Here is a 26125-nt window from a genome sequence, read left to right on the forward strand (position 1 = left end):
ATCTACGAGGCATAAAACGGCGCGAATAGCAAGCGATCGAGTCATTTCCATCTGCTTAGGGACGGTGGGCGATGATCGGGGTGAGTAAAAAGGACGCGTATGGTTTCTGATGATCCCCAGGAGTGTGATGGAGGTTGAGAAGTGGTGGAAAGACAATATGGGGCGTACGAGTAGGATGGAGCCGCAAGGCCAAAAACGGGAAAAGATGGACGACGCGCAACATATACTTAAAACCTGGCGAATAGGCCGCTTTGCAAACATGCAGAGTAAGCTGGCGCTACCGAGGTGCAAGCCACTGCTCTCAAGGAGACATCGTTCTACTACACCCATCTCTAATTTCGTTGTACGGCAGGGTGCTCTCTAGCACCAAGAGCTGAACAAGAGCCCGGAGTAACTTTCGACAGCTGGGGAGGCTAGTGTGCAATGACAGCCCAGGAGCCCTATGAAGTGTGTCCGTAGAGTGATCATCGGCGACACTGGGCAGTGGTAGTGTCGGCTCTACCAGTAGCCCGTGAATCCGAAGCTCTCGGCTAGTTTTAAGACGCCTGGCGCATAGGGTGGGAAAGGAATTTCTGACAGTGAGCTCCTAAATCTGTGAGAGGAGCGGGGAAGCAACAAGTTCCGCTACCACATGGCTGCGCTCTGTTAGATGAGTCAAGTAAGAGAATGGGAAGCCCATGGTGATTAGGGGCTCTGTAGGAGATGTGAGATTTGACGGATAAGACTCCACGTCGGAACAGTTCTCCGGTAGCAAGCAGTTCGCAATCAGGAGATACAGGGAATAATCCATTTCCAAGGAAAATGCTATGATTTCTCGATGGGGGTATTGGCGGTTATCCAGGGAAGCAATTAAACAGCAATGGTGTCAGCTCCGGAGGAGGGGGGAACGATGCGAAAGGCGAAAGGTCCAAGAACAGCAATACAGAAACACCTGTAGACCAGAACATAAGTTCTTCCCTCCATCGGCAGTAAATAGCAGACATACACCAAGTTACCAGCACGTCTTAGACAGCTGGCGGGTGTCGCTTTCTGGCCGTGGGACACCGGCAGATAACGGCAGGCTAGTTCGACATTCCTCATTATTGAGATAGGTGTAATACCTGAGACCAGCTGCGTAGTTCTTGTCAGGCTTAGGGATAAGGAGGAGGTAGATGGCTTGGCGCGGACCCACAGACTCTACATTATGAAAAGAGAGAGTCAGGACTTCGGAAGGCCATATCCTCAGTGGGACCGGCTATAGATGACGGGAATACGGAGTCTGATAGGAAAGGAAGGATGAAGAGGTCTAGGGACACAACGCGAGACAGATCGGCAGTGTGGATAAGGTGTGGGATATATAACGTTGAGTTAGGATCGTCAAGAAGCATAAAACAAGCAAAGACAATAATCCTCCGTCCGAATCCGAACCAAAAATACTCCGAGGGTCTAAGTGGGTAAGCGTTTCTTATGTGGGGGTGGCGCAAGGGAACGGCCCTCGACTTCGACTAAGTTGTCTCAGCCTCGAGTCATATTCCCAAAGTCGCCTTTGATGAACTTGGTTCTCTGGTGGGATCAAATGACCCTCTCCGCCAACAGCGAGCGGTGGTTGTGATTAGAAGGGAGTTCTTCATTGCTATCTGGGAGAATCAAGGTCGCCAAAATTAGAAGTTTCAGGAACGCACTAGACAGCAGTAACTAGACTAGTGCCAGTCACAGTCGAACTCCGAAGGAAATGCATGAGTAGCATTCTCTGCAACGGTGAAATACACTTCCAAGGTTTCCAATACCCTTCTTCTTTGGTTTGTGTTACAGTTTTAGGGGCAAGAAAAAGAATGCGCAGATGAGGCAAGGGATAAAAAGTAAAGTGAGATGACGAAAGATGGATCACCAAGGATGTATAAAATGCACATTGGCCTTCACCCATTGAAAATTTAAGGTGCTGGCCTGCAATAGCTGCTTGACTGTCGCCTTCAGCATCTGTAAAAATCAAGTATCAAACCCACTGGAGCGCCCCTCGTACGTATAGATTAGGAACTTGGCCAAGCTGTCGTTGTCCGTGCAAGATGCCGGATGCAAAAAGGGTAACGCTTGATAACAAGATAGCCTTGGAGTCGAAGTCCCTCTCTAGAAGGAGACCATGGAAAGCAGCATCGAAGAGGTTTGCAACTGCCAAGGAAATTCCAGCTACTTGGCGAACGCTGAAAAGGGACCAATAAGTCAATGCTTGACCCCTCACATCGTGCCATGGGACTCTCTCCATCGTAGACGGCGATCTTATAGGCTCGTCACTGAGTCCAACACCGTCGCCGAGCTCTCAAAAAGGCAGTGACCGAAGCATTTCGCGTATTTTTCTGAGAATTTCCCCTTCCAACGTAAAGCCACTCTTGTCAATGACTCGTAGGGCTCGGCACATCATGCGCTGTGACGCATACACCTTGGATACTTAGGGGTGTCTGGACACGCACGCAGGACACAGAGCTCCTTTGGGATTATTAAGACATGACCTATATGATGAGGTATGCCAAGAGGTCACAATCAGATGAAAGGTTGTGAAAGACATGCCGCTGGCGATCGTCATAAGAGCGGCTATTCCCTTCTGTTAACTATGATGAGGTTAGAGGTCTCATGTCCCGAGGCGGGTCCGAAGAAAGGGTGAGAAGGGAGGGATGAGCCTACACCAGCATGTTGATAAACCAATCTCGCCAAGAAGTCGCACAGGTTATCGATTTCACGACTCAATCGCTCGAGGGAGAGTCCAGTGAGCGGGTCATTGTTGAGACGGCTTGCTCCAAGGGGGCAGGCTCAGAATAAGGCGGATTTCGCCTTAAGTATTAACATGAAGGGCAAGGATGGTCCGCGATTTCGCGTATAATATTGTCTTCTGAAGAGCCGGATTGAGCTCCCCGAACTGCCTTTTGTTAAAACTCAGGTGGCTTGCGTCTGTTTGCAGAGCAGAGAGGACATGGGAATGACGTGCGGCGGTCGAACTTGGATGTCTTCCGAAAGTGGAAACATGAATGGGGGAATCGGAGCCGATCCCGTCCACGTGCTCGCAGGTGTCGGCCACCCTCTGCCACTGCCAGGGTCCACGCAATTGGAATCTAATCGCCCGGACCAATGGTATCTAATCGTAAACTACTTCAATCGATCAACCCCACTATTTTCACAATATTTTCTTGTGCAGGCCTTCGATGTTTGGATACCCCACCATCAATAGTATTCATTTCTTGGCTTCGAAAGCCGTCACCCTCCTTCAAATACGAAGGTGCTCACACCCATACCCAAGTGCTCGCTCTCTCTCCGAAATTCTTTAACCCTGCGCTCTACCCAACCGTTCCTCTCATTGGTACGACTCAACACACTCCCAACTAAAGAATCCGTCGATCTCGCCCAGGCCCCCAACCATCCCCGTCGCTCTCCTCCGATCCCATTATATTTTGCAATTGCAGTAAGGAACAATGTCTTCCACTGCCCCTAGCGGCAGCCCGGCGCCGTCCTCATCCGCGCCTGAATCTATACCCTCGGCCGCGGTCCCGGCCTCTACCCAAGCAACGACATCCTCATCAAACGACGGAAAGACGGTCAACTGCCTCGTCCTAGATACCGGCGCACTAATCAAGAACGAGCCCACCGTGAGCACCCTTCTCGCCCAAGCGAATGAACTATATACCATCCCCGCCGTTCTGGCGGAAATCCGGGACGCGGAGACTCGCCGGCGTGTCGACACGACTCTGCGCCCATTCTTGAAGATCAGGTCTCCAAAATCGGAAAGCGTAAAATTCATAACCGCATTTGCACGAAAGACTGGTGACCTCGAGGTTCTCAGCGCTCCGGATATTCACCTCCTAGCCCTGACCTACGAGCTTGAGTGTGAGAAGAATGGCGGAGACGGGCGCCTTCGGAATACCCCTGCGCAGAAGCAATTAAACGGACAGGAATCGAGCGCCGCGGAGAATAATAAGCCATCTGCTGAGGGCGCCACCCTCACTCCCGGTGATATGCCAGAGCCAGAAGCTACCGAAGCCTCGGCGGGGCAGGCGAGTGACCCACCTCTCGCGAGCGATCCCTTTGAAAGTCAGCCCGTGCAGAGCCAACAACCAACACCGGAACCCTCTGTTGAGGAGTTGGTGGAGAAAGTTACCTTGGAAGAGGTTGCGGATGACACCAAACCTCCCGCGGCAGCTGAAAAGCCCGCCACCGCGGAGGAGGAACCGCGAGAAGGAGCCGAGGACGATGAAGGTGAGGACAGCGATGATAGTGACGGCTGGATCACACCATCCAACTTGAAAAAGCACGTCGCCAAAGACCAGACCTCTTCTCTCTCCTCCAACCCCACCCCACAGTTCCTCCAAGCTGCTATCCTCACGACAGATTATGCCATGCAGAACGTGGCTCTCAGGATAAACCTAAACCTACTATCTTCTGGCATGTTCCGCATTACTAGACTCAGATCATATGTTCTTCGCTGCCATGGCTGCTTTGCCATCACCAAGGATATGACCAAGCAGTTTTGCCCCCGTTGCGGTCAACCCAATCTTATCAGAACCAGCTGCTCCACTGATGAGAACGGCGTTTTCCAAGTGCACCTAAGGAAGAATTTCCAGTACAATAAGCGTGGAAACGTCTACAGCGTACCAAAGCCCGTCCACGGCACATCTAGCGGCAAAACTTCCAAGGTGCAAGGTGGTGGCAGGAACGGCTGGGGTCAGACTCTCGTCCTCGCGGAGGACCAGAAAGAGTACGTTCGAGCCAAGGAGACGAGGCAAAGGACTCGGCAAAGGGACCTCATGGACGAGGACTATCTTCCTGGCATCCTCACTGGTGAAAGGAGGAGTGGTGGTGATAAAATCCGAGTCGGTGCTGGGAGGAGCGTCAACTCCAGGAAGAAGTGGTAAAAGGTATGCCCTTATGTTTCACCTTACACACTCGCAACAACAGTGAATGACTCGGCATGGAGGGGCGTTGGGGGACCGGAAGGGATAAAAAAACAAGTTTGGGTTCACTCATAGATACTTTCTTTTGATAGGAAATATGCAAAATGACCATTTCCTCAATGATTCTCGATGTGCTTGACCAGACAGGACCCTTTTCCAACGCCTCATGTAACGCCTAAACAGTAAACCCACAGAATTGGGGTATAACTATCGAATGCCGCGAACGGCACGATACAACCAGATGGCTGCCTCCAACACTTTTCTTTGCACGTACCCTCGCCGTGACTCGGCCACCACCACCATCGAAGACCCAATCCATGGAACATTCCTTACGTCAGAGACCGTCTCCCAAAATCAAACTCTCCGTCGCTTCAGAGCTCACTCTTCTCCTTGTCCTCTAAAAAAAAGGTGAAGTCAATTCCGTTAGCATCGCTTGACATTAGCAACCTCCTCCAGCACGCAGCCTCCCAGAAAACAAAGGAATTCTTACTCTGCTGAGAAAGAAGCAGGCCAAACCGCCTCTTGAGGGTGACCCTCTGCCTGGACCACTTGTCGTCGGGGGAGAATCGCGCAGGGTGAGCAGACTTGGTGACTTGGCCGTGCGCAACCTTCTTCAGGGTGTACAGGCGGTTGCCATTGTCGTCGAGGGTGTACATAAGATGCATGGTGACGCTTGTTTGAAGTTTCCGTCAACTCGAGCAAAAGGTCTGTCTGGGAGCTGTGATCGGGATCGGAGATCGGTGATGCGGGAGGTCAATTTTCGAGATCGATGAATTGAGAAAATGAAAAATTTCTGGTCGTTCCAATCGATAAGAAGGTACGTACTAGTCCTGGCGGGAGTACACCGGGATCACGTGAATCTACACCGAACCAATTCGCGAACCAAGCCCAGTAATACCGGGATGCTTGGAGCTTATATTCCTCGATCAATATCAAGATGTCTCAATTGTTATTCCCTTCTGCAAGTAACGCGTAATATACAGGGAAACAAACATTCGTGTCGTGCCCTGATAGATTTCGAGAAATCAAGAAAATAAGCCCGACGCGAAAGTTAACTCCAAGAGAGATTAGTCATCCAACTTTTTCTTTTGGACGCCAAGCTGATCCCTGCACATCCGGCTCGAGGGAACTAATAAGAAAAAGGCAAGCGGTGTGAGATTCCAACACCCGCCTCAACAAAGTCGAGCGGGCGTCACGGAAGCTGCATCACCCCCGAACCCGAAAACTGAGGTTAATTGGCGCGCCAACGGTGACTTTGCTGCTTTTACCTTTCGAGAGCATCCTTTTCCCCATAAGCAACAGAAGACGAAACTAAAAATTGCCTCGACACGGACAATCGCGAAGAGCGAGACAAAGTACGAAAAACCGCGCCGAGAACCGAAAGGAAAAGCAGCAAAGCCCCCGATACAATGGCGACCGTCAAGACCCCAATTGCCTCGCCGGTCGCCTCCGCCAAGATCCCTCCCCCAGCGGAGCTCACGGCTGCCGAGCAAACCAAATATGATTGGCTCCTCGCCCAGGTGAAAGCCTGGACGGAGATCAAGGTCGAATCCGCGACGGCAAAGAACAAGGGCGGACCCATCACGGACGATGAGCGGATGTGGCTGACGCGGGAGTGCCTGATTCGATACCTCCGCGCTACGAAGTGGGAGGAGAAGGAATCCGAGAAGAGGTTGCACGATACTCTAGCTTGGAGGAGGGAGTTTGGTGCCGACGACCTTACGGCCAATTACATCTCGCCGGAGAACGAAACCGGGAAGCAAACGTTATTGGGTTACGATATGGAGGGAAGACCGTGCCATTACCTCAGCCCAGGAAGGCAGAATACAGAGCCCTCGCATAGGCAGGTGGAGCATCTTGTCTACATGGTGGAGAGAGTCATTGATATCATGCCCGCCGGCCAGGAGATGCTGTGTTTGATGATCAACTTCAAGCAAAGCAAGACTCGGAAATACACACACCCGTCCCTCAGCATGGCGAGGGAGTGCCTCAATATTCTGCAGATGCACTACCCTGAGAGGCTGGGCCGTGCTCTCATCGTCAATGGTAGGTTACATCTTTTCCCCTCAAATATGAACAATCTCTGCCTAATTCCGTGACACGGCAATATCTAATCAAAACCGCCTTTACTTAGTGCCGTGGGTTGTCTGGGGTTTCTTCAAGCTCATCACACCCTTCATCGATCCCCGGACGCGAGAGAAGCTAAAGTTCAACGAGGACATGACGCAATTCGTACCCGCCGAGCAACTGTGGACCGAGTACCAGGCGCAAGGAAAGCTAGACTTTGACTACGACCACTCGGAGTACTGGCCAGCTTTGTCAAAGCTGTGCGACGAGAAGCGCAGGGAACGTAAGGAACGCTGGATTGCTGGCGGAAAGCTTGTCGGAGAGTCGGAGATTTATCTTTGGGGAGGAGAAGGATCTAGCATTAGTGCTAGCACAGGCCATGCCGTTGCTGCGGTGTCTGAAGGGAGTGAGAAGGCGGAGATTGCTCCCGAGCAATTGAAGATGGAGAACCTTAAGATCGAGGAGAAGGAGGTTGAGGCGGCCAAGGAAGAGAATGCGCTACCTGCAGAAGTCAAGGTTGCCGCATGATGATTGTATATTTTAGGAGCAATTGTGGTTGGAAATTAGGCATAATATGGAATACGACATCCTGGAATAGGGAATTCAGGATGGAATACGCAGTCATGGCGAGGTCATCGCAACCCACGCCGAACATAGGTCTATAAAAGCGGAAATCAAATAATTAAAACATTATAATAATCGATCGGGTCAGGATATTAAGAATTAAGAATTTAGGCGAGTTGTGTGCGTCTATTGAGTTGCAGTCGGGAAGTATTGGTGTTGTTTGCGGCTTTCACTAGGTAAGGCTGTATAGATTTTGAGATCCCAGTTTCCCCACGTCAAACAGCGAATTAATGCAGAGCCTCATCATCACCCTGACAAAACTCCACCATCCACCAACGAACATCCACATCATTCGCTCTTCGCCCGCCCACCACCACCTCCTCTCCCCCTCGGTCGCGCGCATCGCAGCAACCAGAACCCACAAGCGCGACAATGGCCAGCTTACAATCCAACAAAGGTCCCGGCAAAGACCAGTCCGGCCTCCGATATCCCAGTAACGGCAAGACCATCTACCACCGGCCATTAAACCGAACCAAAACGAGCGAACTGAGCCAAGCGAGCTTTGCGTACCTCTTTTCTGAAATGGTCAGCTACGCACAAAAACGAGTAAGAGGGATCCAGGATCTTGAGCAACGGTTAGTTTGTTTCCCTCTCGTCGTCCTTCCCCCCCCCCCCTTCTACCAGCTCCTCCCTGCCATGAACCTCAAAATCGCTAAACCTTTGCACCACCGGGCCAGCCTCAACGCCCAAGGCCACCCCATCGGCCTCAAACTCCTCGACCTCCTCATCTACCGCGAACCCCCCCGCAACCAACTCCGCCCCCTAACCATCATCGCCCTCCTACACTTCATCAAGCAATCCGTCTGGACGCACCTCTTCAACCGGCAAGCCGACCGCCTCGAAAAGTCGGCCAACCCGGAGACCCCCGAGGAGTACATGATTATCGACAACGAGCCCCTCGTCAACGCGTACATCAGCGTGCCGCGCGAGATGTCGCAGCTCAACTGCGCGGCCTTCGTGGCGGGCATCGTCGAGGGCGTTTGCGACGGCGCTGGGTTCCCCGCCAAGGTTGGGGCTCATTCGGTGGGGAGTGATAGTAGGGATGGGCAGATGTGGCCGGGGAAGACGGTGTTTTTGGTTAAGTTTGCGCCGGAGGTGTTGGAGAGGGAGGCGTACTTGGGGAAGAGCTAAAAGTGGGGGAGATATGGACAAAGTTGCACACACGAGTGGCGAGCTAGGCATCTCCCAACACCACCTGCAATCATGGGAAAGGAGGAAGAACCTGAGCATTCATACTTTGCGGCGTTTCGGGAGAGGATATAATGGCGGAGTTGATGGATATATTTGATACTACCAATCATGTAACGTCATACAGGGTTTCTCTTGGGCATAAGGTGGACGAGACAACGTTCTCTTGCCATTATCGAGAGCATCATTTCTTCTTCGTAACTCTCCTCCGCTTCTCCCTCGTTCGCTTCGTAGCTCTAGCACCCAGTACAACAAGAGGCAACTTCCACCGCCATAGCATCGATCGGGTCCAGCCCGCTCCAAGGCCTGCCTCACCATCCATTTCACCGCGGCAAGGTCCTCCCCGAGCTCGCCGCCGCAGGCCCGTGAGTTTTTGGACCCCTCTCCATCAACTCCTTCAGCCCAAGATCCCTCCACGCCGGTTCCTTCACCCGCTGCGTCGCCTTCTGGATGCCAAAAGCGGCGTGCTGGTCCGGCACCACGTCATCCTCGTCCTCGGGGTTGACGGGCTGGTGCTCGGGTTTGACGTAGACCTCGTCGTTGGGAAGCCTGTCTTTGCAGAAGTCCTCGAAGAGGTCGGCGTCGCGAGGGCGATGCATGTGGACGTAGGTGTAGGTCGCGTCTTTGTTCTAAAGGCTAGGGTTAGAGGGTCTGAGATTACCCACCGTATCGAGAGATGGTGGCTCTAGTTTATTGCCGGGTTGCGAGTTGCAAGTCTGGACGGGAAGCTTACCATGGCGGAGGGTAGGGGGCCGCGACAGCTCTTGGTCTTGCTGTTACAATCTTTTCGCGGGGCTAAAGGTATAGTCACCCAGGTATTCGGTGTATTCTTTCGGCAATACTGTGTGCAAACGTGCCGCGGTGTAATGCCAGACTAGGAGTATTCTGAAGACCTCGTTTGTTGACAGTCAGAGTTGAAGGTTGAAAGTTGGAGATTCACGACGTGTTTAGCGGGGCTGAAACTGCGGATTGGGAGCTGGAGGGGCTCAGAGCTCAATGCCGTCTTGACGGTGGAGCAATGATGTAAACCGAAGATTCTCAGCGAACAACATTGGGATCAATTTTGTTTTATTAAATCTAGTTAATAATTCCTTTTTTTTTTTTTTTTTTTTTTTTTTTTTTTTCTTCGAGGATATCAAGCTTGCATCTCATAGATTTAGTCTGCCCATAACATCTTCGTCTTCGGCTGGCTCACAAGAACCGCCTACGACAAAAGACAGTCCTTGGACCATCTGGATCAACATCATCGGAAATACAGGGTAGAAGAACGCAATCAGAAATAGCTACATTGAGTGACCATTTATAGCGAAAATTCATTTCGATCTCAGGAAATTACCAAGAAAGCTGTCGCCGCCGTGTTATGAGAACCGAAATGATCGAACAAGAGCGGTGGCCGATCGTCATCTTCGGATCCATAGTATCTCGGAATTGATAGAATGCCAGCAGCCTTTGATAAGATAGTGAAGAACCAGAAGATATCCAGCATCAGATGTGGAGTTATAAATCGGCATTCCCGATGGCCTCAGAACCCAGACTTGAAATAAGAAGTACAATGTCAGGTATTCGAGAGATTTGGGAAGCGGACGAAGACTTCCAACGTAGGGCCACACCTGTCCCGGTCCGGGACCCGTCAGGTTTCACCCGGAGATGTCACAAAGAATCGTGATAAGGCTCTTGACATCATCGCCTCTTAGATCTCAAGGGATTTAGATCGAACCATGACTCGGGGAATAGGGCAAGAACATCTCGTCCCATGCTACCTCGACCTTATCGAAGCATGGACCCTCTACCGCCCTCATAACATCATGTTAGCCGGCTTCTTAGATCTGATGTTTCACTTTTCCCGTGACAAAGCCAAGACAATTTGAATCAATCGTCGTCATAGCTGTGGCAAAAAAATGCCGGGAATTCCATGGCTCGGCCGGGGGCTCAAAAGGCCTCGTAACGCTATTTCTTCTAGAGACCATGTAGATGTCATGAAACGCTGCGGCCGACGTCGAAGTGGAATAAGCTAGTTCTCACCGGCCGATGAACGCCCATTGATTCCATTTCCACATCATATCAACCCTTTCTAAACACAGGCAGTGGTAAGAACCGTAGAATACCAAAAAGAAATGTGATGAGTTCATGTGCAAGCCTCATAAGACTTGTAGCTCTCGTCGTCTATCCATGTGATGGGGTAGAACAGCCATGCGTCGGGATCATAAGGCCAAGTTTGTGGTGTTGACTTCCGATTGTCGGCTTGCACACCATGGCTGCCGACGCACATCGGGAAGCTCAGCTGGTCGCGTCGGCTAGGGATGTGGGGGACTGGCGGAAGCAACAAAAAGGGAAAGTTGACAAAAAGCTCATGCAAACAAAACTTCATTCGCTCAAGCTCTTCAGAAGACGAAGAGTCTAGATCATCGAGGCGCCATCGACACCACCGAACACTAGGCCACAGGATGTTACCAATCACTCTTGTTGCTCTTCAACTGTAGTGCCAACTTCGTAGTTGGATTCTGCAGCTAAAACGTTACGGTTTTCCATTTTCGGAAATAGAATAACTGGAGCTTCGTGAGTGTTTCCCAGGAACGAATCCACGACTTCAAGACTGCTCAGGGTGGTCAGCTGGTAATATTCACCATTCCACTTCCATTGCTCATGCAAAACCTCTCCCAAGCTATCCTCTCACATCTGGAAAGATGAAGATGGGTGGATGTGGTGTGTTAATGAAAGCAAAACTCTTAGAACCTAAAGATAGGAACCAAGAATATAAGCCCTGCAATAAGGCTCAATATACTTGGCACCGACGCGGGTTTCACGGCGGTGCTTCCATCCGCCCGGGAAGGTGAGAAAGTTCATGCAACCAGCGGCTGCATCCCGTAGCAATGCGCGGCGGAGCCGGTCTTCAGACCCAATGGAGGACGGGCGGTAGGCGACGAGGATCAACACCACCGGAGTGCGTTTTGCACTAGTGTAGAAGATGCACGCATCACATCGAGAATGGCACCGCTTCGTAGGTGGTCTACAATTTGTGTTTGAGGGGAAGAAGACTCCGCACTCCCACGAGGATGCTACCTTTAAGGGGGTTGAGCCTCAGATGGGCTTAGTGTCTATGTTTAATAGCCCTCACACAAGAGCCAGGCAATAAGCAGTAGCCCCCTCTTTGATAGCGTGCTAACGTCGTAGTGCCATCGTCGTAGTGCCATTTAGCGTTTGGTAGAAGATCTGATGGATCGTTGCCAACAAACCATGTTCTTTTAGAAGGGAAGGGGGAGGGGGGTATTTCGACGTGTTTGTTTTCGATTTTGACGTACACATCATATGGAAGCTTTCCATCAATGATTGCGAAAGAAGAGTCCAGGAAGTTCTGTGGCGGCTTAATTTGAGGAAAAGATCAATGCGAGACTAAGTAGGTTGGGGGAAGGGTGGAGAGGCATTGAAAAGTTGTTTGATATCAAAAGAGACTCTGGGCAGCCCCATCTCCTGCAAGGGGATAGCCTGTGGCAATATCATTATTCGCCTCTTTTAAGCATAATAAACATCAATGCTATTGTCGTTCTCCCGTTTCAGCGATTCGAGACGGGAATTGATCACCCTTTTTCGGACCTTTCTGCCCCCAAAACTTGGGTTACTCCATGAAGCCACGAGCGACGTTAGACCCTATTCAGACGCTACTCTGTTCCTTCGTCGAAGGGGATACGTAGTTGTTGAATCTCGATGGAGCGGGTTGCATCAATCTTGGTGTAAGCAGTTCGCTGCGGTGCCCTTTCAAGACTACGCGTAATACCTCGAAGTTAAGGGGGGAGAGAGAGAGAGAGAGAAAGAGAGAGAAAAGAAACAAACACCATCCCTACTGGGGGTTGTGTTTCCCCCACAGAGAATATATTCACTCCCCCGCCTCAGGTGAGGTGATTGATAGTAGATGGTATGGTCTCACAGCAGATTCGGTTCTTTCGTTTTCAAACCCCTAGATTTTGAGCCAAAAAGGGCTCTTGGGCTTCTGTGAATTCTTGCTGCTCTACTTCTTACCTTGTTTCTATTTCGGCTTACGCTACTGCTGTCCTACCTTTTTGTTTGTATTCAGTTTGAAAAAGAAAGTAAGGGAGCTAAAAGGATGACGAGGCCGACAAACCTGGGTTTGGCCATTTCTCACGAGACTCAGCGACTATGAGCGCATTAGTCGGTTCCGAGTGAGCGTCTACGCGATGTACGTTAAAAGTACTTCCTGTCATGGGAACATTAAAATCAATGTCAAGACTGATGGCACACCGATCTCTGATGCCACCGCCGGCATTTCAACGACAAGGTTGGGGATTTCCTATTCCATCAATCCGTCTCGGGTTAGAAGCCATACAATGTGGCATGAGCCCAAGGAGAAAAAAAAGACCTGCAGCACACGCGTGGGATAACCCTGGATCCAGGTCAGGCCTGTTAAGCCTGCCAAGCCTGTTAAGCATGGACCAGTGTCAGTGTCGGTGTCCCCCTTTTGCTGAACTTCTTCTCTTGGCATGTGGTATTGTGCCGTTTTGGTATGGAGGCTGTGATCAACAGTTGGGAAGAGGTTGGCGGTCTAGACGAAGGTGCAGAAGTGCACGACGAAGAAGGCTGGCCACGCATTTTTACCTTCTTCGCGGTAGCCAATCGCCCTTCAGGTGAAAGATGATAATTTGCATATGATCGCTCGGGTTGGCCTCCGAGCCACCGTCAAATTCCATGCAGAAGCAGGTAGGACGCTGCAAGAGCAATGAAAATGGGAATCCCGCTGGGATGATGGGTGGGCGCACGGCGCAGCCCGTCTGTCTCCCTTTTTAACGTCCCTCCCGATTCTAGCCCAATTTTAGACAGGAAGTTGCACAGATCATATAAACTGTAACGAAAGGGATTGATGAGTGTTGCCGCATTTCCGATCCCTGAGCTTGTTCGCGTTCCACTGCGACCGTACGCGAGTACGAACTAGTTGATGCAACTTTGGGACTTTTACAGATATATTCCGGAAAACGTAGTTTACATGCTTCGCAGCGTCGCAAAAAGTGGCAGATAGAAAGAAAAACCTTGCACCAAATACTTCGTAGACGGGGATTTGCGTCGATCTGCCCACGAATCATGCCGAACGGTCAACTGAAGTGGCGGGAGAGGCCACGCAAGGATCTTTTCCCCCCTCAGCAGACATTGGTGGCATGCCATCAATGCAAACGACAGTTTAGGAGACCGCCAGCCAGTTCCGGGGCTAGACTAAAAGAGTACTGATCTCTTACTTCGTAACTCGGTATGCCCAGTTTAATCGTGACAAGGGCCCCTTGATGGCGCATATCGAACTTTCTGATGGGATGCCGACTCTTGCCCATCTCTCAAGTACGAAGATGAAGTACTCCGTATATGGTGACTGAAGGACATCAGCTCAAGTCAAGGGGTGGGCGTTCCATTGTAGCGGATGCCCACTTGTCCAGCAAGGAGAATTGGTGCTTCGCACGAAGTAACGTGTGCAGTGTATGAAGTTTACTTCGTAGGGTAATAGCGGATGGGGGGCCCGCAAGGATCAATCCTGCCAAGTTTTCCAAAGCCCTTGATCCGTGGCGAGTGTTACTTTAAAGAGGGTTAATGGTTCGGTGATACGCAAGAGAAGAGAAAAGGCTTTTCCGAATCGGGCAAGCCAAGTCCGACGCATCAAATGATGCTTCAGCGTTTAGAGCATGGTTTTCGCAGGCTGCAGGATTCCCGTCCCAACTCCACCGACGCCAGGCACTAACACTGCGAATTAAACTCAATCTGTCGCTTTTGGGTTAGCAGAAGCTGAAGACCGCCGACCCAGCCTGGGTTTCCCCCCTTGCGCTAGCCCAGTGAGGGGGGCAGAGAGGAGAGGAGGAGGAAAGCCAACCAGCGCATTTTCGGCGAAATGATCAAGTGGACAGACAAAAGTCGGAGCCTGGCAGCAACGAGGGATGTGGTCTGACTGCCTTTGATGACTTTATCAAGATCCATGAGACGGTCGAAATTAGGGAATCATCGTCTGTGAGGCCGATGGGAACAATAAATGGGCCTTGATCGTATTTGCTCCTGATATTTTGGCAATTGTACGCGTATCTACCGTCATGATGTACCCGATTCGTTAGGGAGACTTCTAATGTCGCTTGCAGTTCCTGCAATTTTGAAAGTAGCGTTCGGCGTTAAGTAAGTACCAGGTCCCTGCGTCTGCGCAAAGATCTGCGGGGGGTTGAGACTGTCCTGTCGTGTACCTTGCAACATGCAGAATGGTTGGAGTTTATTCTCCACTGTATCAATTGATAGATCAAATTGATGTTTACTTCGCAGTGCATGAGAACACCGTAGGATTGAACTACTTTAGTGTGGTGCGCTTTGCGCTATTGCGCCCACATTCTAGTCCGGCGCTGTTTGCTTTGTACGAAGTCAAAGCCGGAAACGAAGCATCAATCAATTGAGGCATCTGAAGACTGATTGATGCTGTGTCGCCTGGCGCTGTGCCTTCCAATCTGATTGACCGCTCCAACGATCTGGACTCTGGTGTGCGCTAACCGCCTACAGACACCCCTGTCGACTTCGGTTGAGCCACCAATACTACCTTTGCACACACCCCCTCCACCCTCAAATCTCCTCTGCGGTTTCGATGGCTCGCGCGTTCCCTTTCCATTTCCATTTCCCTTTCCTTCCCTTCTCCCTTCCACTTCGTCCTGGAATCGCATTAAGCTCCTGATGCGCCGGTCCCAGGTACCCGCCACTACCTGCCACTTGCAGGTAGCTCCTACCGTGGAATTTGTACTTTTGGAGTATAGTTGCTTGTGATCTTCACCATTTCCCTTCGTAAATACTTCGTACATGTAGTCCTTTTGTTTAGTACAAGTACATTACTCGTCCCTTGCATTCCCAGCAATGGTCGGTAGACATACTTCATACTTTAAACATTACGAACAACATACCTTCCCTGTGAGCTTAATGGCATCCCCAGCCCAATACATATCCACCTTCCTCCGCGCTCTGCTCTCCTGCTCTCTCCTTCCTCAAGGTCATTTTATTGTGACCCCTCGTGGCAGGTCTTGATCAAGACCAGTCCTCCTCCTACTTCCTAATTCTCCTCTCCTCTCATCTTCAAGTCTATTTCCCATTGTGCACATCCTCAACCTGCATCTTTGTCTGTCCTTCTTTGCTTTGAAGTTGTGCAGCCTCTAGATTATCTGTTGTCATTACGCTACCTTCTTCATGGCGAATGATCTAAGGTAGACTTGCCTATTTGAGGTTTCGGTAGCAGTTGTGCTGTTGCCAAGCTCTTGCGCCTGTGTCGACTTACCAGAATCACCTCCCCCCTATTGATCCCTATTGATCAGATCTCTATCTCTTTAATCCATCTCCCTCCTCCCTCAACGCAACAGACGGAGAGATCTCTTTTTACTTTTTCTTTTTTCAAGACCAATTGTTATTTATTCAGTCGGATTACGCGTTTATTTTTGCTCTTTCGAGGAGAAGTTTTGTTCTTTTCTTAGAAACCCGAGTTCCAACCAAGACATTGACGTCGCACCGCACCCGTCCTTGAATCACCTTGTTTCTTTATGAAAGCGACGCAACAGACTTGGTCCTCAAGTTAGCAGAGGAAACCTTCTCCTCCGACAAACCTATTGCCGAGCCGCACATTCACAGAAACAGCAGTGTTTGTGTCGACAGGCAATTAAAGATTCGTCAAGCACCAAGCGCTGTCGCAACATTCGCCTCGATCCGGTCCTGAGCAATCTTACTCTACGAGCCCCAACCACGCGACCCCCTTTGCCCAACAATTCCAAGTCTCATTTAATTACGACTGACAGAATTGCATTACCGAGTGCATATTATTCTACACACCATTCTATTTTTCCTCAGCTCGGTACGTCATACGATCGCAGTTCAGCTGTTCGCAATCTTGAGATCTGAAGCTTTTTGAAGGTGCCGCTACTAACATGGGGGCACTCCTAGTTACGCGAAGGCGTCCAACACATCCACAATGGTTCCTCCCGTAATAATGGAAGAGGAAAAGGCCGAGTCGGAGACGCCCGTCCGCCCTCCTGCCGCTCACTTGACTGTGGTAACAAACCAAGTTGCTACTCCCAAGAAGTCCGACTCCTCTCTCAGTGTCGCCTCGACAACATTGCCTGAGGCTGCCGAGAAGGGCTTCAACGTGCACGTCGATAGCGACCCCCACACACCCCTCTCATACCAACAATCCAACCCTTTTGATACCGATATCGAAGCCATTATCCCCGTCACGCAGTCTGAATCTCGGCGGAAGTCGTCGGCGATGGCAAGGAACGATTGCCAGATTTGGCCAGGCCGGGACCATTGGAAGCAAAAGGAAAAGGCTGCTAAGCGTGCTCGGTCGTGCGCGTGGATGGCTTCGCTTAGTAGGCGAACCCGTATTGCGGTAAAGCTTGCCATCATTCTTCTCATCATTGGCATCGCCGTTGGTGTTGGTTTCGGCATCAGCAAGCCTCTGGGCGCTCCTATTTGGGGCACTCCAGACCATTCCTGATCTGTCGATTCCGTCGTGCCACTCCAGGCGCATATTTCCATACGTTCCACGACCGTTTCTCTTCCTCGATTCAGACGACGGTAGACGATAAACCCCAAACCCCGGGGACCACGTTTTCGTTTCTTTTCGGATATCCCCCCTGATCACGATTTCTACATTAACCAACCGCACGTTGGCTTAGAGTCAACGTCGTCTCATGACTTATTCCATCCCTTTCACTCGACTGGCCCTTGGCGCTCTCTCTAAGCAACATACGCTATGCGATAGTGACATGCCTGACGGCAGAGCATGGTCTCTCTACTTCCCGTTTTCTCACCCGATATACCTCTTTTAACTCACACCAACTTCTTCCCTTCGTTCTCCACTAAAACGGGATTACACCTTATAAGCATAATGACGGAGTTTGGGAGTTTCATTCTTGAAAGCGTGACCTTGTTGGACATGGGATTTGTGTAGGCGCTAGTTCACTCATTGGTTGGTCCTTTTATCACGCCCGCTTAAGCAAAATAAAGCGAATGAAACTATTATTTCATGTTCACACGGGCCTCACTAGGCCTTGAGAAGTGTCGGTCCCTTCTTGTTTCGTGCTCTGCGCCTTGCTTTCCATAATACTGTACTCTGGCCACTACTTGTCAGGATGAGAATGTCGGTTTCCTGTACCTTCGTACGACGATGGCTGTTGGAATACCATTGGTACCTGAACAAAAACACTGCTCTTTCGGCATCTTGAAGAATGTTTTAGTTTTCGAAGACTGGCATAGCGTTTCTTATAGGGGTTTGAAGCCGCCAGATATAAACTAAAGAACGATTGACGGAACAATGAAATACACTTTCCTTGTGCTTGCATTTCGATTGATCTCAAAGGCATGTTTTTTTTCTGTTATTTCCGTTTTAAGTTCCTGGGCGCAGAGGCGGTGCTCTGTGCCCGAAAGATGTGGAAGCACTAGTGTAGCAGCGACGCAAGCCTCTTTGGGTTGGCTTTCTTTTTTTCTCTTCTTTGCAAAAGAATGTTCTATGTGATGATCAAGGTCGTCAGTTTGGATATTGTGCTTGTCAAGTCGACTTGACCGGAGCTATTCGGAGGGTTAAATTGCTCTGATTCCTCAGTTTCCTTTGGCCCTCATCATCTACAACTTCATGGCAGAATATGTGCGATTTCAACTCAGACATCACTAAACTCGGAACACCACCAGAGGTGAGGATAAATAGTAATAGAGATGCCAAAAGGACACAAAACTTTGTGTGCCGTGTGTGCATTCCAAAGTTGAAAACAAGAAAAATCTAAACCAAGTCGCCTAAAACGCCATCAATGATTCCTTTCTGCGCTGAGTCGGAGCTTTTATTTCTGCATCCAAATCCCAATACAACCTCGAAACAAATGCATCCTCGGTATTTCTCACACTTTTTTTTTTGTCTTCCCCGCCCTTGTTTACTCTTCCTTCACCTAGTCTGGCCATCATCGTCCTCTTCCACGTCAATCAGTTCTCCGCCTTGCCACGCCTTCTTGGCCGCCTTCAGAAGAAGGTCGTACTCCCCACTCGTCTCGCACATGGCCTTGAACGATCCCTTCTCCTTCTGCAGGAGCTCGTAAGGGTGGGCGTATTCCACGACCTCACCCTTGTCGAGCACGAGAACCATGTCGTAATCCACAATGGTCTGCAGACGATGAGCAATGGTGATGATGGTGCTCGTGAGCTCGCGGATCGTCTTCTGGATCTTCGAGTCCGTGGCGTAGTCGATGGACGCCGTAGCCTCATCCATCACAAGCACGTTGGGATGCCGGAGCATGGCGCGGGCGAGGCAGAGCAGCTGGCGCTGACCCTGCGAGAGGTTGTTTCCAGACTCGGTAACCTGCGAGGAGAGGTCGAGAAAGATGTTCTTGTTTGTGGCAAGCGTAGGCGTGGTGGCTCCACTGATGGCCGTCTTGTTGGCCGTTCCGTTCGCACTCACCGTCTCGTCATCATCATCGTCGTTGGGAGCGACAATCGTCGGCGTATCGGGGAGAAGGAGGCTACTCCTGGGAGCAGGAGTAGTGGGCGGGGAATCTGACCCAATCAAGTGGACTCGGCGAAGAGCGTCAAATATCTCCTCATCTGTGAAGGCGTGGAAGGGGTCGAGGTTGCTGCGGAGGGTGCCCATAAAGAGCGTGGGATCCTGCGGCACAATGGTGATCGCTTGACGGAGGTCTTGGAGACCGATGCGACCGATGTCCACACCGTCGATCACAATTCTGCCGTTCTCGGCCTCGAGGGCACGGAAGATGGCAAGTGCAAGCGAACTCTTTCCGGCACCAGTTCGTCCGACAATGCCTACCTTCTGACGGGGCTTAATCTTGAACGATACATTGCGCAGCACGGGGTCGAGTTCCTCTCGGTACCTCGTGGTGTAGTTAATGAACTCAACGGAGCCCTCACTCGGCCAGCCCTTGGGGGGTCGGTTGTCTTCGATAATGGCATCCGCCTCCTGCTCAACCTCGAGGTATTCCTTGATACGCTCGACTGAGTTCATGTTCTGTTCGTTCATGGCGTAGAGACGGACGAGCCACAGGATGTTCTCGGTAAAGGAAATAGCGTAACTCAAGGAGATACCTGCCGCACCGGGATCGATTTTACCGAGGCTGAGAATCACAAACACACCAGCAAAGAACGAGACGAGGTCGCCGAGCATATCACACCTGAATGCCAGCCATCTGTTACAGGCCCAGAGGTAGATGAACGGACGGGACTGCGTGTTGATCTTGGCAAGATTCTCCCTGATGAATCGTCGCTCTTCCCCGTAGGCACGGATGGTCGTCATACCGGTCAGGGTCTCGCCGAATTGCTGGAACAATGGGCTTCGCTGCACCGATTCTAGACGCTTGAGGTCGCGAGACGTATTGAGGTACAGAGCTCCTACGAACCAGAATGCCAGGGTGATGAAGACACCGGCGATAAGGAAGAGAGGGGTAATCACGGAAATGACGATAATGGTAATAATAATACCTAGGGCGCAAGACAAAACGCTGATAGCGATAGGAGCGATCTCCTGATCGACGGCCTCGAGGTCCTTGCTGAATCGGTTCATGAGCTGGCCCAAAGGCGTGACATCGAAAAACTTCAACTTGGCCTTAGAGACCGAATTCATCAGATCGGTATGGATCTTGCGCGAAGCCGTGAGAGAACCGTAGAAGATCCAAACGTCTCGGATGAAAGCGGCTACCGCACCAGCGATGCCGATCAGGGCGAGAACGGTGATGTAGTAGACAGCGTCGACTTCGGGAGCGACCATGGAGAGCAGCGTGACGGAGTTGGCCTTCTGGATCCACGAAGAAACGGCAGCGTGGGCAGAGTTGATCGACAAAGCGCCCGACGAAGCTTCCTGGGGCTTCAGAGAGAAGGACGACGCATAGAAAGATCCAGATGCATCCGCTCCACCCTCGACATTGTACTGGTTGCTCCATTCTCTGACCCAGAAGTTGGTGACGACTGCACTCATCTGCTGGATGCCGAACACGAAGAGCGCGATGACCCAGAACCACCAAGGACCCATGGAGCGCAAGTAGAGGCTCAGGACCGGCCACTGGACGGATCCCTCGGCCTTCTTCTCGGCCATGGCGTCCTTCTTCTTTTCCTTCTTGTCCTTCTTCTTGTCGGTGTCCGGCTTTATTGCGCTAACTCCTCCGATATTGTCAACCGCAGTCTCGTTACTCTCCTCACCAACGCTAGAAGGTACTCGGGAAGGCATGTGCGACGTGGTTGGCGAAGAGGAACTAGTCTTCTGAATGTCTTCACCGAGCGCACCGGATGTGATGACGTCCTTCGCAGAACCTTGGACAGTGATACGACCGTTGTCGAGAACAACGATAAAGTCGGCGGCGGGAGCACAGAGTTGGATGTTGTGGGTAACAAGAACACAAGTGCGGCCCTTCATTAGAGGACCGGTGATACAATTGCGGAAGATCCACTTGGCTGTGTGAGAATCAACAGCGCTGAGACAGTCGTCGAGAAGGACGTGCTGGGAGTTGGAGTAGAGAGCGCGGGCCAACGAGATGCGCTGCTTTTGACCACCGGAGAGCGAGATACCCTTCTCACCAACAAGCGTCTGATCGCCCTCGTCCAGGATTTCCAGATCGTGCTCAAGCGCGCAGGCAACAATGACATCCTTGTACCTCTGCTCGTCGAATGGTGCGGAGAAGAGAATGTTGTCCTTGATGTTGGCGTTGACGAGCCACGGGGACTGGGCCGCGTACGCAATGGTATCTGCAAGTCCGGTCTCGGGGTCGGGCCGCACCTCCTCACGACTCTTGCCTCCAGGACAGAACACACGGCCGTCCACGAGGGTCATCTCTCCGAGCAGGGCCATGAGCATCGATGACTTTCCGGCTCCCGTAGGGCCGGAGATAAGGTTCAGCTTGCCGATTTCGAACTTCACATCGAGATCGAGAAGCTGGAAGGCTTGCGACCCATCATCGTTGACCTCGTTCTTGCCTCCCCAGATGAACGTGGCATCCCTAAAGCCGATAGTCTTGTTTCCTTCCTCGTCAACATTATCGGTGCCGAGCTGCTCGTACTTTTCGGTCTCGGCCTCGGTGAGGAACTCCTCCACACGGTCGAGAGAGACCTTGGTTTCCTGCACGTGGGCAATCATGTCGCCAAACTGGTCGAGAGGGACTCGGAGAAGCATGAAGAGAGAAATGGCAGTGAAGGCGACGGAAGGGTACAGCGGCTTCTTCTCGATCATGGTGTAGACGAGGAAAGAAAAGAACGTGATGAGAATGGGGACAGAATTCCAAACCGCCACGGCGCATGCCCACAGCACGTACCTCGAGCGGAGGGCCTTGAGCTCAACGGCACGTTTCTCATCGACTATGGTGCTGAAGCGCGACTCCCAAGCGAAAAATTTGATGATTCGAATGTTTTGGAGGACCTCGTTGGTAATGTTCATGCGCTTGTCGGTGGCGCTGAGAATCTTCTTGGAGGTCGTGGCGAAGCCGCGAGCGAAGAGGTAATTGACGGGGAGGAGAATAACCATGACAATAAGACCGGGGATGGAACTAAGGCCCATGACTTGCCAGAGAAGCACCACGGCCAAAATGAGCTGGACAGGGGCCATGGCGCAGAGGAAATGGAGATAGGCGGTGATATCGGCAATCTTGAAACTGTCTACGGACATGAGGTTGATGATTGTACCGAGGTTAGCCTGCTCATCGGATGAATCCTTCTCATCATTCTTATCGTCTCTACTTTCACCGGATGCGTTGCCATTGGCTGTGTTGCTGTCCTTCTTCTTCTTTTTCAGACCCAGGGCACGCTTTGCCTTGGCAATGACGCCGGTGTCCTCGTCGGCCGAGTCGTCGGCCTTCTTCTGTTTCTTTTCCTCTCCCAGAACGGAGTGTTTGGTAGTTGCTGCCTTGCGACGTAGAGCCTTGGCATAAATTTCCCCGACAATGATGGCGCGAATGCGGATGCAAATCTTGCGGCCAACCCAGAGGGCAACGCCATCGGCAATGGAGCGCACAACATCGACCAGGGGCAGGAGAATGACGTATAGCCAGAGGACATTGATGGGGGCGATGTCGGGGTTCTCGACATACTGAAGGATGGCCTTGAGAAGTAGTGTCGGGGCGAAAGTGAGCGCGCCGGAAATGGCGGCCATGAACGACTGGTAGATGAGGGGGCCCTTGAAGTATTTGAGAAGATGTACTGCAAGCGAGCCGGTCCTCTTCATGGTGCGGTAATCGGCAAGAACAGCGGCGGCCTTGTCCTTGGGAAGAAGGTTCCAAACCATGGACATTTCAGTGGTGTTCTTGAAACCGTTCCAGATGATCGGGTCAACCCAAGTAAAGGTGGCGAGGGAGAACAGCGAGGCGAGAGGCTCTCGCGAGGGTTCAATTCCGTTCTCCCATTCTAAAAGGACAGTCTTGTTACCCTTGCGAGTGGTGATGGTCATGACGAAGAGAAGCGAGGTGAGGCCAAATTCGACAAAAGTGAGGATCTGGGACAGCTGCGAAGCCGGGTGGATGAAAGCGGATCGAAAGAAGACGATTGACAAGAGCCATTGAATGGAATAGATGGTTGCAGTATGGTTCCATAGTCTGGGAACACGCCACTTGGTGTTTCCAAGGAAAAGGCGCAAGCTTGCGAGGATGAGAACATAGAGCCACAAGACGATGCCGGCGATGGAACCGATGCGAGTATCCGCACCAGCTGCACCCGAGAGAAGAAAGACGGAGTTAATGGCAATGAGACCGGCGATAGCGAGGACCTCGATTACGACAGACAAGCGCTCGGCAGGTGGGATATCGGCCTGGACGATGGAGCCCTTTGTGGTGGTCTTGACGAGGGCAAGACGGCCCCCGTTGATCTCAAGATCGTCATCGTCATCTTCCTCTTCAGAACCAACATCCTCGTCCGGAGGAAGCGCAGTGTGCTCCTCAGCAGTATTCGGGTGGGTCTCGGCTAGGGACTGGTATCCGTCGCTTCGTCTCGATTTGAGGGCTTGTCGAATATTGTGGGAGAAGATCTGGAAGAGAGATAAGACTACTACGGTCAGGGGTATTAGAACTTTTAGGTAGCTGTTGGCAGAATGTTAGCACAATGCCTTGTGCCGGCAGAAAACGAGACGGGAGGCAGCTCAATGGATGGATGCAGGGATTGTTTGCTGAGGGCAAACAAACAGCACTCCCCCACATCGCCAGCAGCCGACATCCGAGCTCAGGGCGGAGTGATAATGACGTGGAGAACGGCGACTGGAGACTCGAGAGTGAAGAATAGACACCACTGGCGCGGGAACTCGGAAGATACTCACTGATTCTTGAAGCACGGCGACAGGTCATCAATGCGCCATATCGGCCATTGACATTGTGCATAATTGCCCGTCATGTTTCCAGAGACCACACCACGCACACAGAGGTGGGCGGGTTAAACTTTGCGAGGTGGTTCCCTCTACTGTTCTCTTTATCCTCCTTCGTTCTTCTATTCTGTCGAAGGGATTTTCGGGTTTCTCGATTCGAAGGCCACAAGGGCGGCGCAGACTGGACAGGGAAGCGAAAGCCTGGTCGGTTCGCAGAGTGTGGTGGAAAAGAAAAATAAAAATGATGGAAGATGGGAAGAAATCAATGGGGTGAGGCTAATAAAGGTCTGGTCAATTGGTAAAATTTGGGGCCGACTAAAAAGACCCCTGCGGTTGTGAATTGGTGACGGGATTCCCACGTAAGAGCGAGCGAACCACAGCCAGCATAGTAGCTACTGTGTAGCCTTTATGTGGGGACTGATCAATATGCGATCAGATCTCGATCTTGATCTTATTCGAGGCCAATAACAATATCCACCACAGAATACCGTCCGATACCGCATACACCTCTTAGGGGTGATGAAGATAGGAGACAGAGCGAAAGGAGACGAGGGGGGAAATAAGAAGAAAGACGGGAAGAAGTTGAAGTGGCAAGGAAGAATAAGGGAAAAGAAGAGTAGTGATTTGTAAAGAAAAGGCGGAGAGGGAAGTTGCAATTAGAAGAACGGGGAGGGAAGGAAGTGAAAAAGGCCCTCGGACGAGAAGCCGGAGAGCGACAATGGGCTTGGGACTTGGATGACGGATGAACGAGGGTGGGCCACCTTCCTGTTTTACGCGTCGGAGATTTTGGCGGATGATGACATTTGAAGACTGGGAATTTCTGGGGGTTGCTCTTTCCTCGTCTCCTCGTCTCTTTGTCTCAATGGCAGCACAAGAGGAAGGAGTGTCTGGCGGCTAGCCTGAGCCCGAACCGATCCGCCGGGAGGCGAGTCTTGGTATCACTATCGCGTATTACTCAGTTCGCCGACGATGGGTCTGAAAATAAGATCAGTCGTCGAGAACTTGAACTTCAATGGAGCTCGCTCGCCGTTACAGCAGTGCTTGATGCACCTCGAGCATTCCTAATCCCTGAGCTATGCGAAGCGTACACCACTTCGTATGTGTGTGTGGTCTGGGTAAAATCCACTAGCGTGCAGATTTCCGCAGAATCAGATGCTGGAAACGTGCGGCTAGTGCTTCAAGTGGGGCATGTGGTAATATCATCGATCAAACAAGGAAACAAGCGAAGGACTTTCGTCCAACGATGCAAGTGGACAAGACTCTGGACATCTGGAGGTGTGTAGTAGTGGAGATAGGAATTGAAGCTCTTGCCGGGTATGTACATGGGTTGATCAATTGATACATGAAGCACGTACATTATTGCACTCCGCTACTTCCTACATTTGGGGTACATCTGAACGCCTGGCAGGGAAGCTCTGGTGGAGGCAGCTTGGGTGGAGGCGAGTGGAGAGAAGTGGGGAATACGAGTACGCTTCAAACGTACATATGAAGTACACGACGGAAGAAGACATGAGCACGCCAGCATTGTACTCACGCAAGTCATTACTCTCCTTCATCTGCCTAGCTATCCTCTATATTAGTGTAGTGCAATTGCACACTAATATCGAAGATGGAGGTACAATTTGTAAACCGTGACCCACACAACGGCGAGTACTTTTGCTTTGCTCATCCGAATCGAGTCCACCAGGCCTACAATACATTAATATAGTCCCAAACCAAGAAATGTAGTGTACGGCTTTGTTTCCGAAGCATCGACACTATCATAATGGACAGGTACGCATATCAAATAAACTTGTTCCCCTTCCAATGTTGTCGGTCTCCAGGCGTGATGCCCCAGGCCTATCCTGTATTGTTTCCTTTGCAGTTTATTAATGTACTTCGTAGGTATTAGACCATCTAACACCGCAGAGCCCCGAGATCGGTGGGGAGGGGTAATATCGGCGAATATCAATGGGACGGGGAAGCGTCGCACACCGCACTTCCAACACCCCCAGCCGCCCTTTATCTT

The 26125-nt window shown here is 51.2% G+C and overlaps 5 protein-coding genes and 2 pseudogenes across 5 annotated transcripts; 4 read left to right on the forward strand and 3 right to left on the reverse strand.

The window, feature by feature from the left end:
- Nucleotides 1-3437: 3437 nt before the first annotated feature.
- Nucleotides 3438-4874, forward strand: SAPIO_CDS8313 (annotated as a pseudogene; the record flags this gene model as incomplete).
- A 410-nt stretch (nt 4875-5284) lies between these two features.
- On the reverse strand, nt 5285-5578 carry SAPIO_CDS8314 (uncharacterized protein; the record flags this gene model as incomplete). Its single annotated transcript, XM_016789974.1, has 2 exons — nt 5285-5310; nt 5404-5578. 2 exons carry the CDS (start codon nt 5576-5578, stop codon nt 5285-5287), a joined length of 201 nt encoding a protein of 66 aa, XP_016640237.1.
- A 744-nt stretch (nt 5579-6322) lies between these two features.
- Nucleotides 6323-7508, forward strand: SAPIO_CDS8315 (Uncharacterized protein; the record flags this gene model as incomplete). The annotated part of the gene is made up of 2 exons (XM_016789975.1): nt 6323-6959; nt 7048-7508. The coding sequence occupies 2 exons, from the start codon at nt 6323-6325 to the stop codon at nt 7506-7508; spliced, it is 1098 nt and encodes a 365-aa protein (XP_016640238.1).
- A 468-nt stretch (nt 7509-7976) lies between these two features.
- SAPIO_CDS8316 (Transporter particle component) lies at nt 7977-8735 on the forward strand (the record flags this gene model as incomplete). Its single annotated transcript, XM_016789976.1, has 2 exons — nt 7977-8179; nt 8282-8735. 2 exons carry the CDS (start codon nt 7977-7979, stop codon nt 8733-8735), a joined length of 657 nt encoding a protein of 218 aa, XP_016640239.1.
- A 380-nt stretch (nt 8736-9115) lies between these two features.
- Nucleotides 9116-9528, reverse strand: SAPIO_CDS8317 (uncharacterized protein; the record flags this gene model as incomplete). Its single annotated transcript, XM_016789977.1, has 2 exons — nt 9116-9421; nt 9526-9528. The coding sequence occupies 2 exons, from the start codon at nt 9526-9528 to the stop codon at nt 9116-9118; spliced, it is 309 nt and encodes a 102-aa protein (XP_016640240.1).
- Nucleotides 9529-16761: 7233 nt separating this feature from the next.
- Nucleotides 16762-17286, forward strand: SAPIO_CDS8318 (annotated as a pseudogene; the record flags this gene model as incomplete).
- A 1440-nt stretch (nt 17287-18726) lies between these two features.
- On the reverse strand, nt 18727-24146 carry SAPIO_CDS8319 (ABC transporter; the record flags this gene model as incomplete). The annotated part of the gene is made up of 2 exons (XM_016789978.1): nt 18727-23839; nt 24073-24146. 2 exons carry the CDS (start codon nt 24144-24146, stop codon nt 18727-18729), a joined length of 5187 nt encoding a protein of 1728 aa, XP_016640241.1.
- Nucleotides 24147-26125: the final 1979 nt, after the last annotated feature.

This window comes from Scedosporium apiospermum (assembly GCF_000732125.1).
Source record: "Scedosporium apiospermum strain IHEM 14462 chromosome Unknown SEQ_SAPIO_0121, whole genome shotgun sequence".
NCBI classification, from domain to species: domain Eukaryota; kingdom Fungi; phylum Ascomycota; class Sordariomycetes; order Microascales; family Microascaceae; genus Scedosporium; species Scedosporium apiospermum.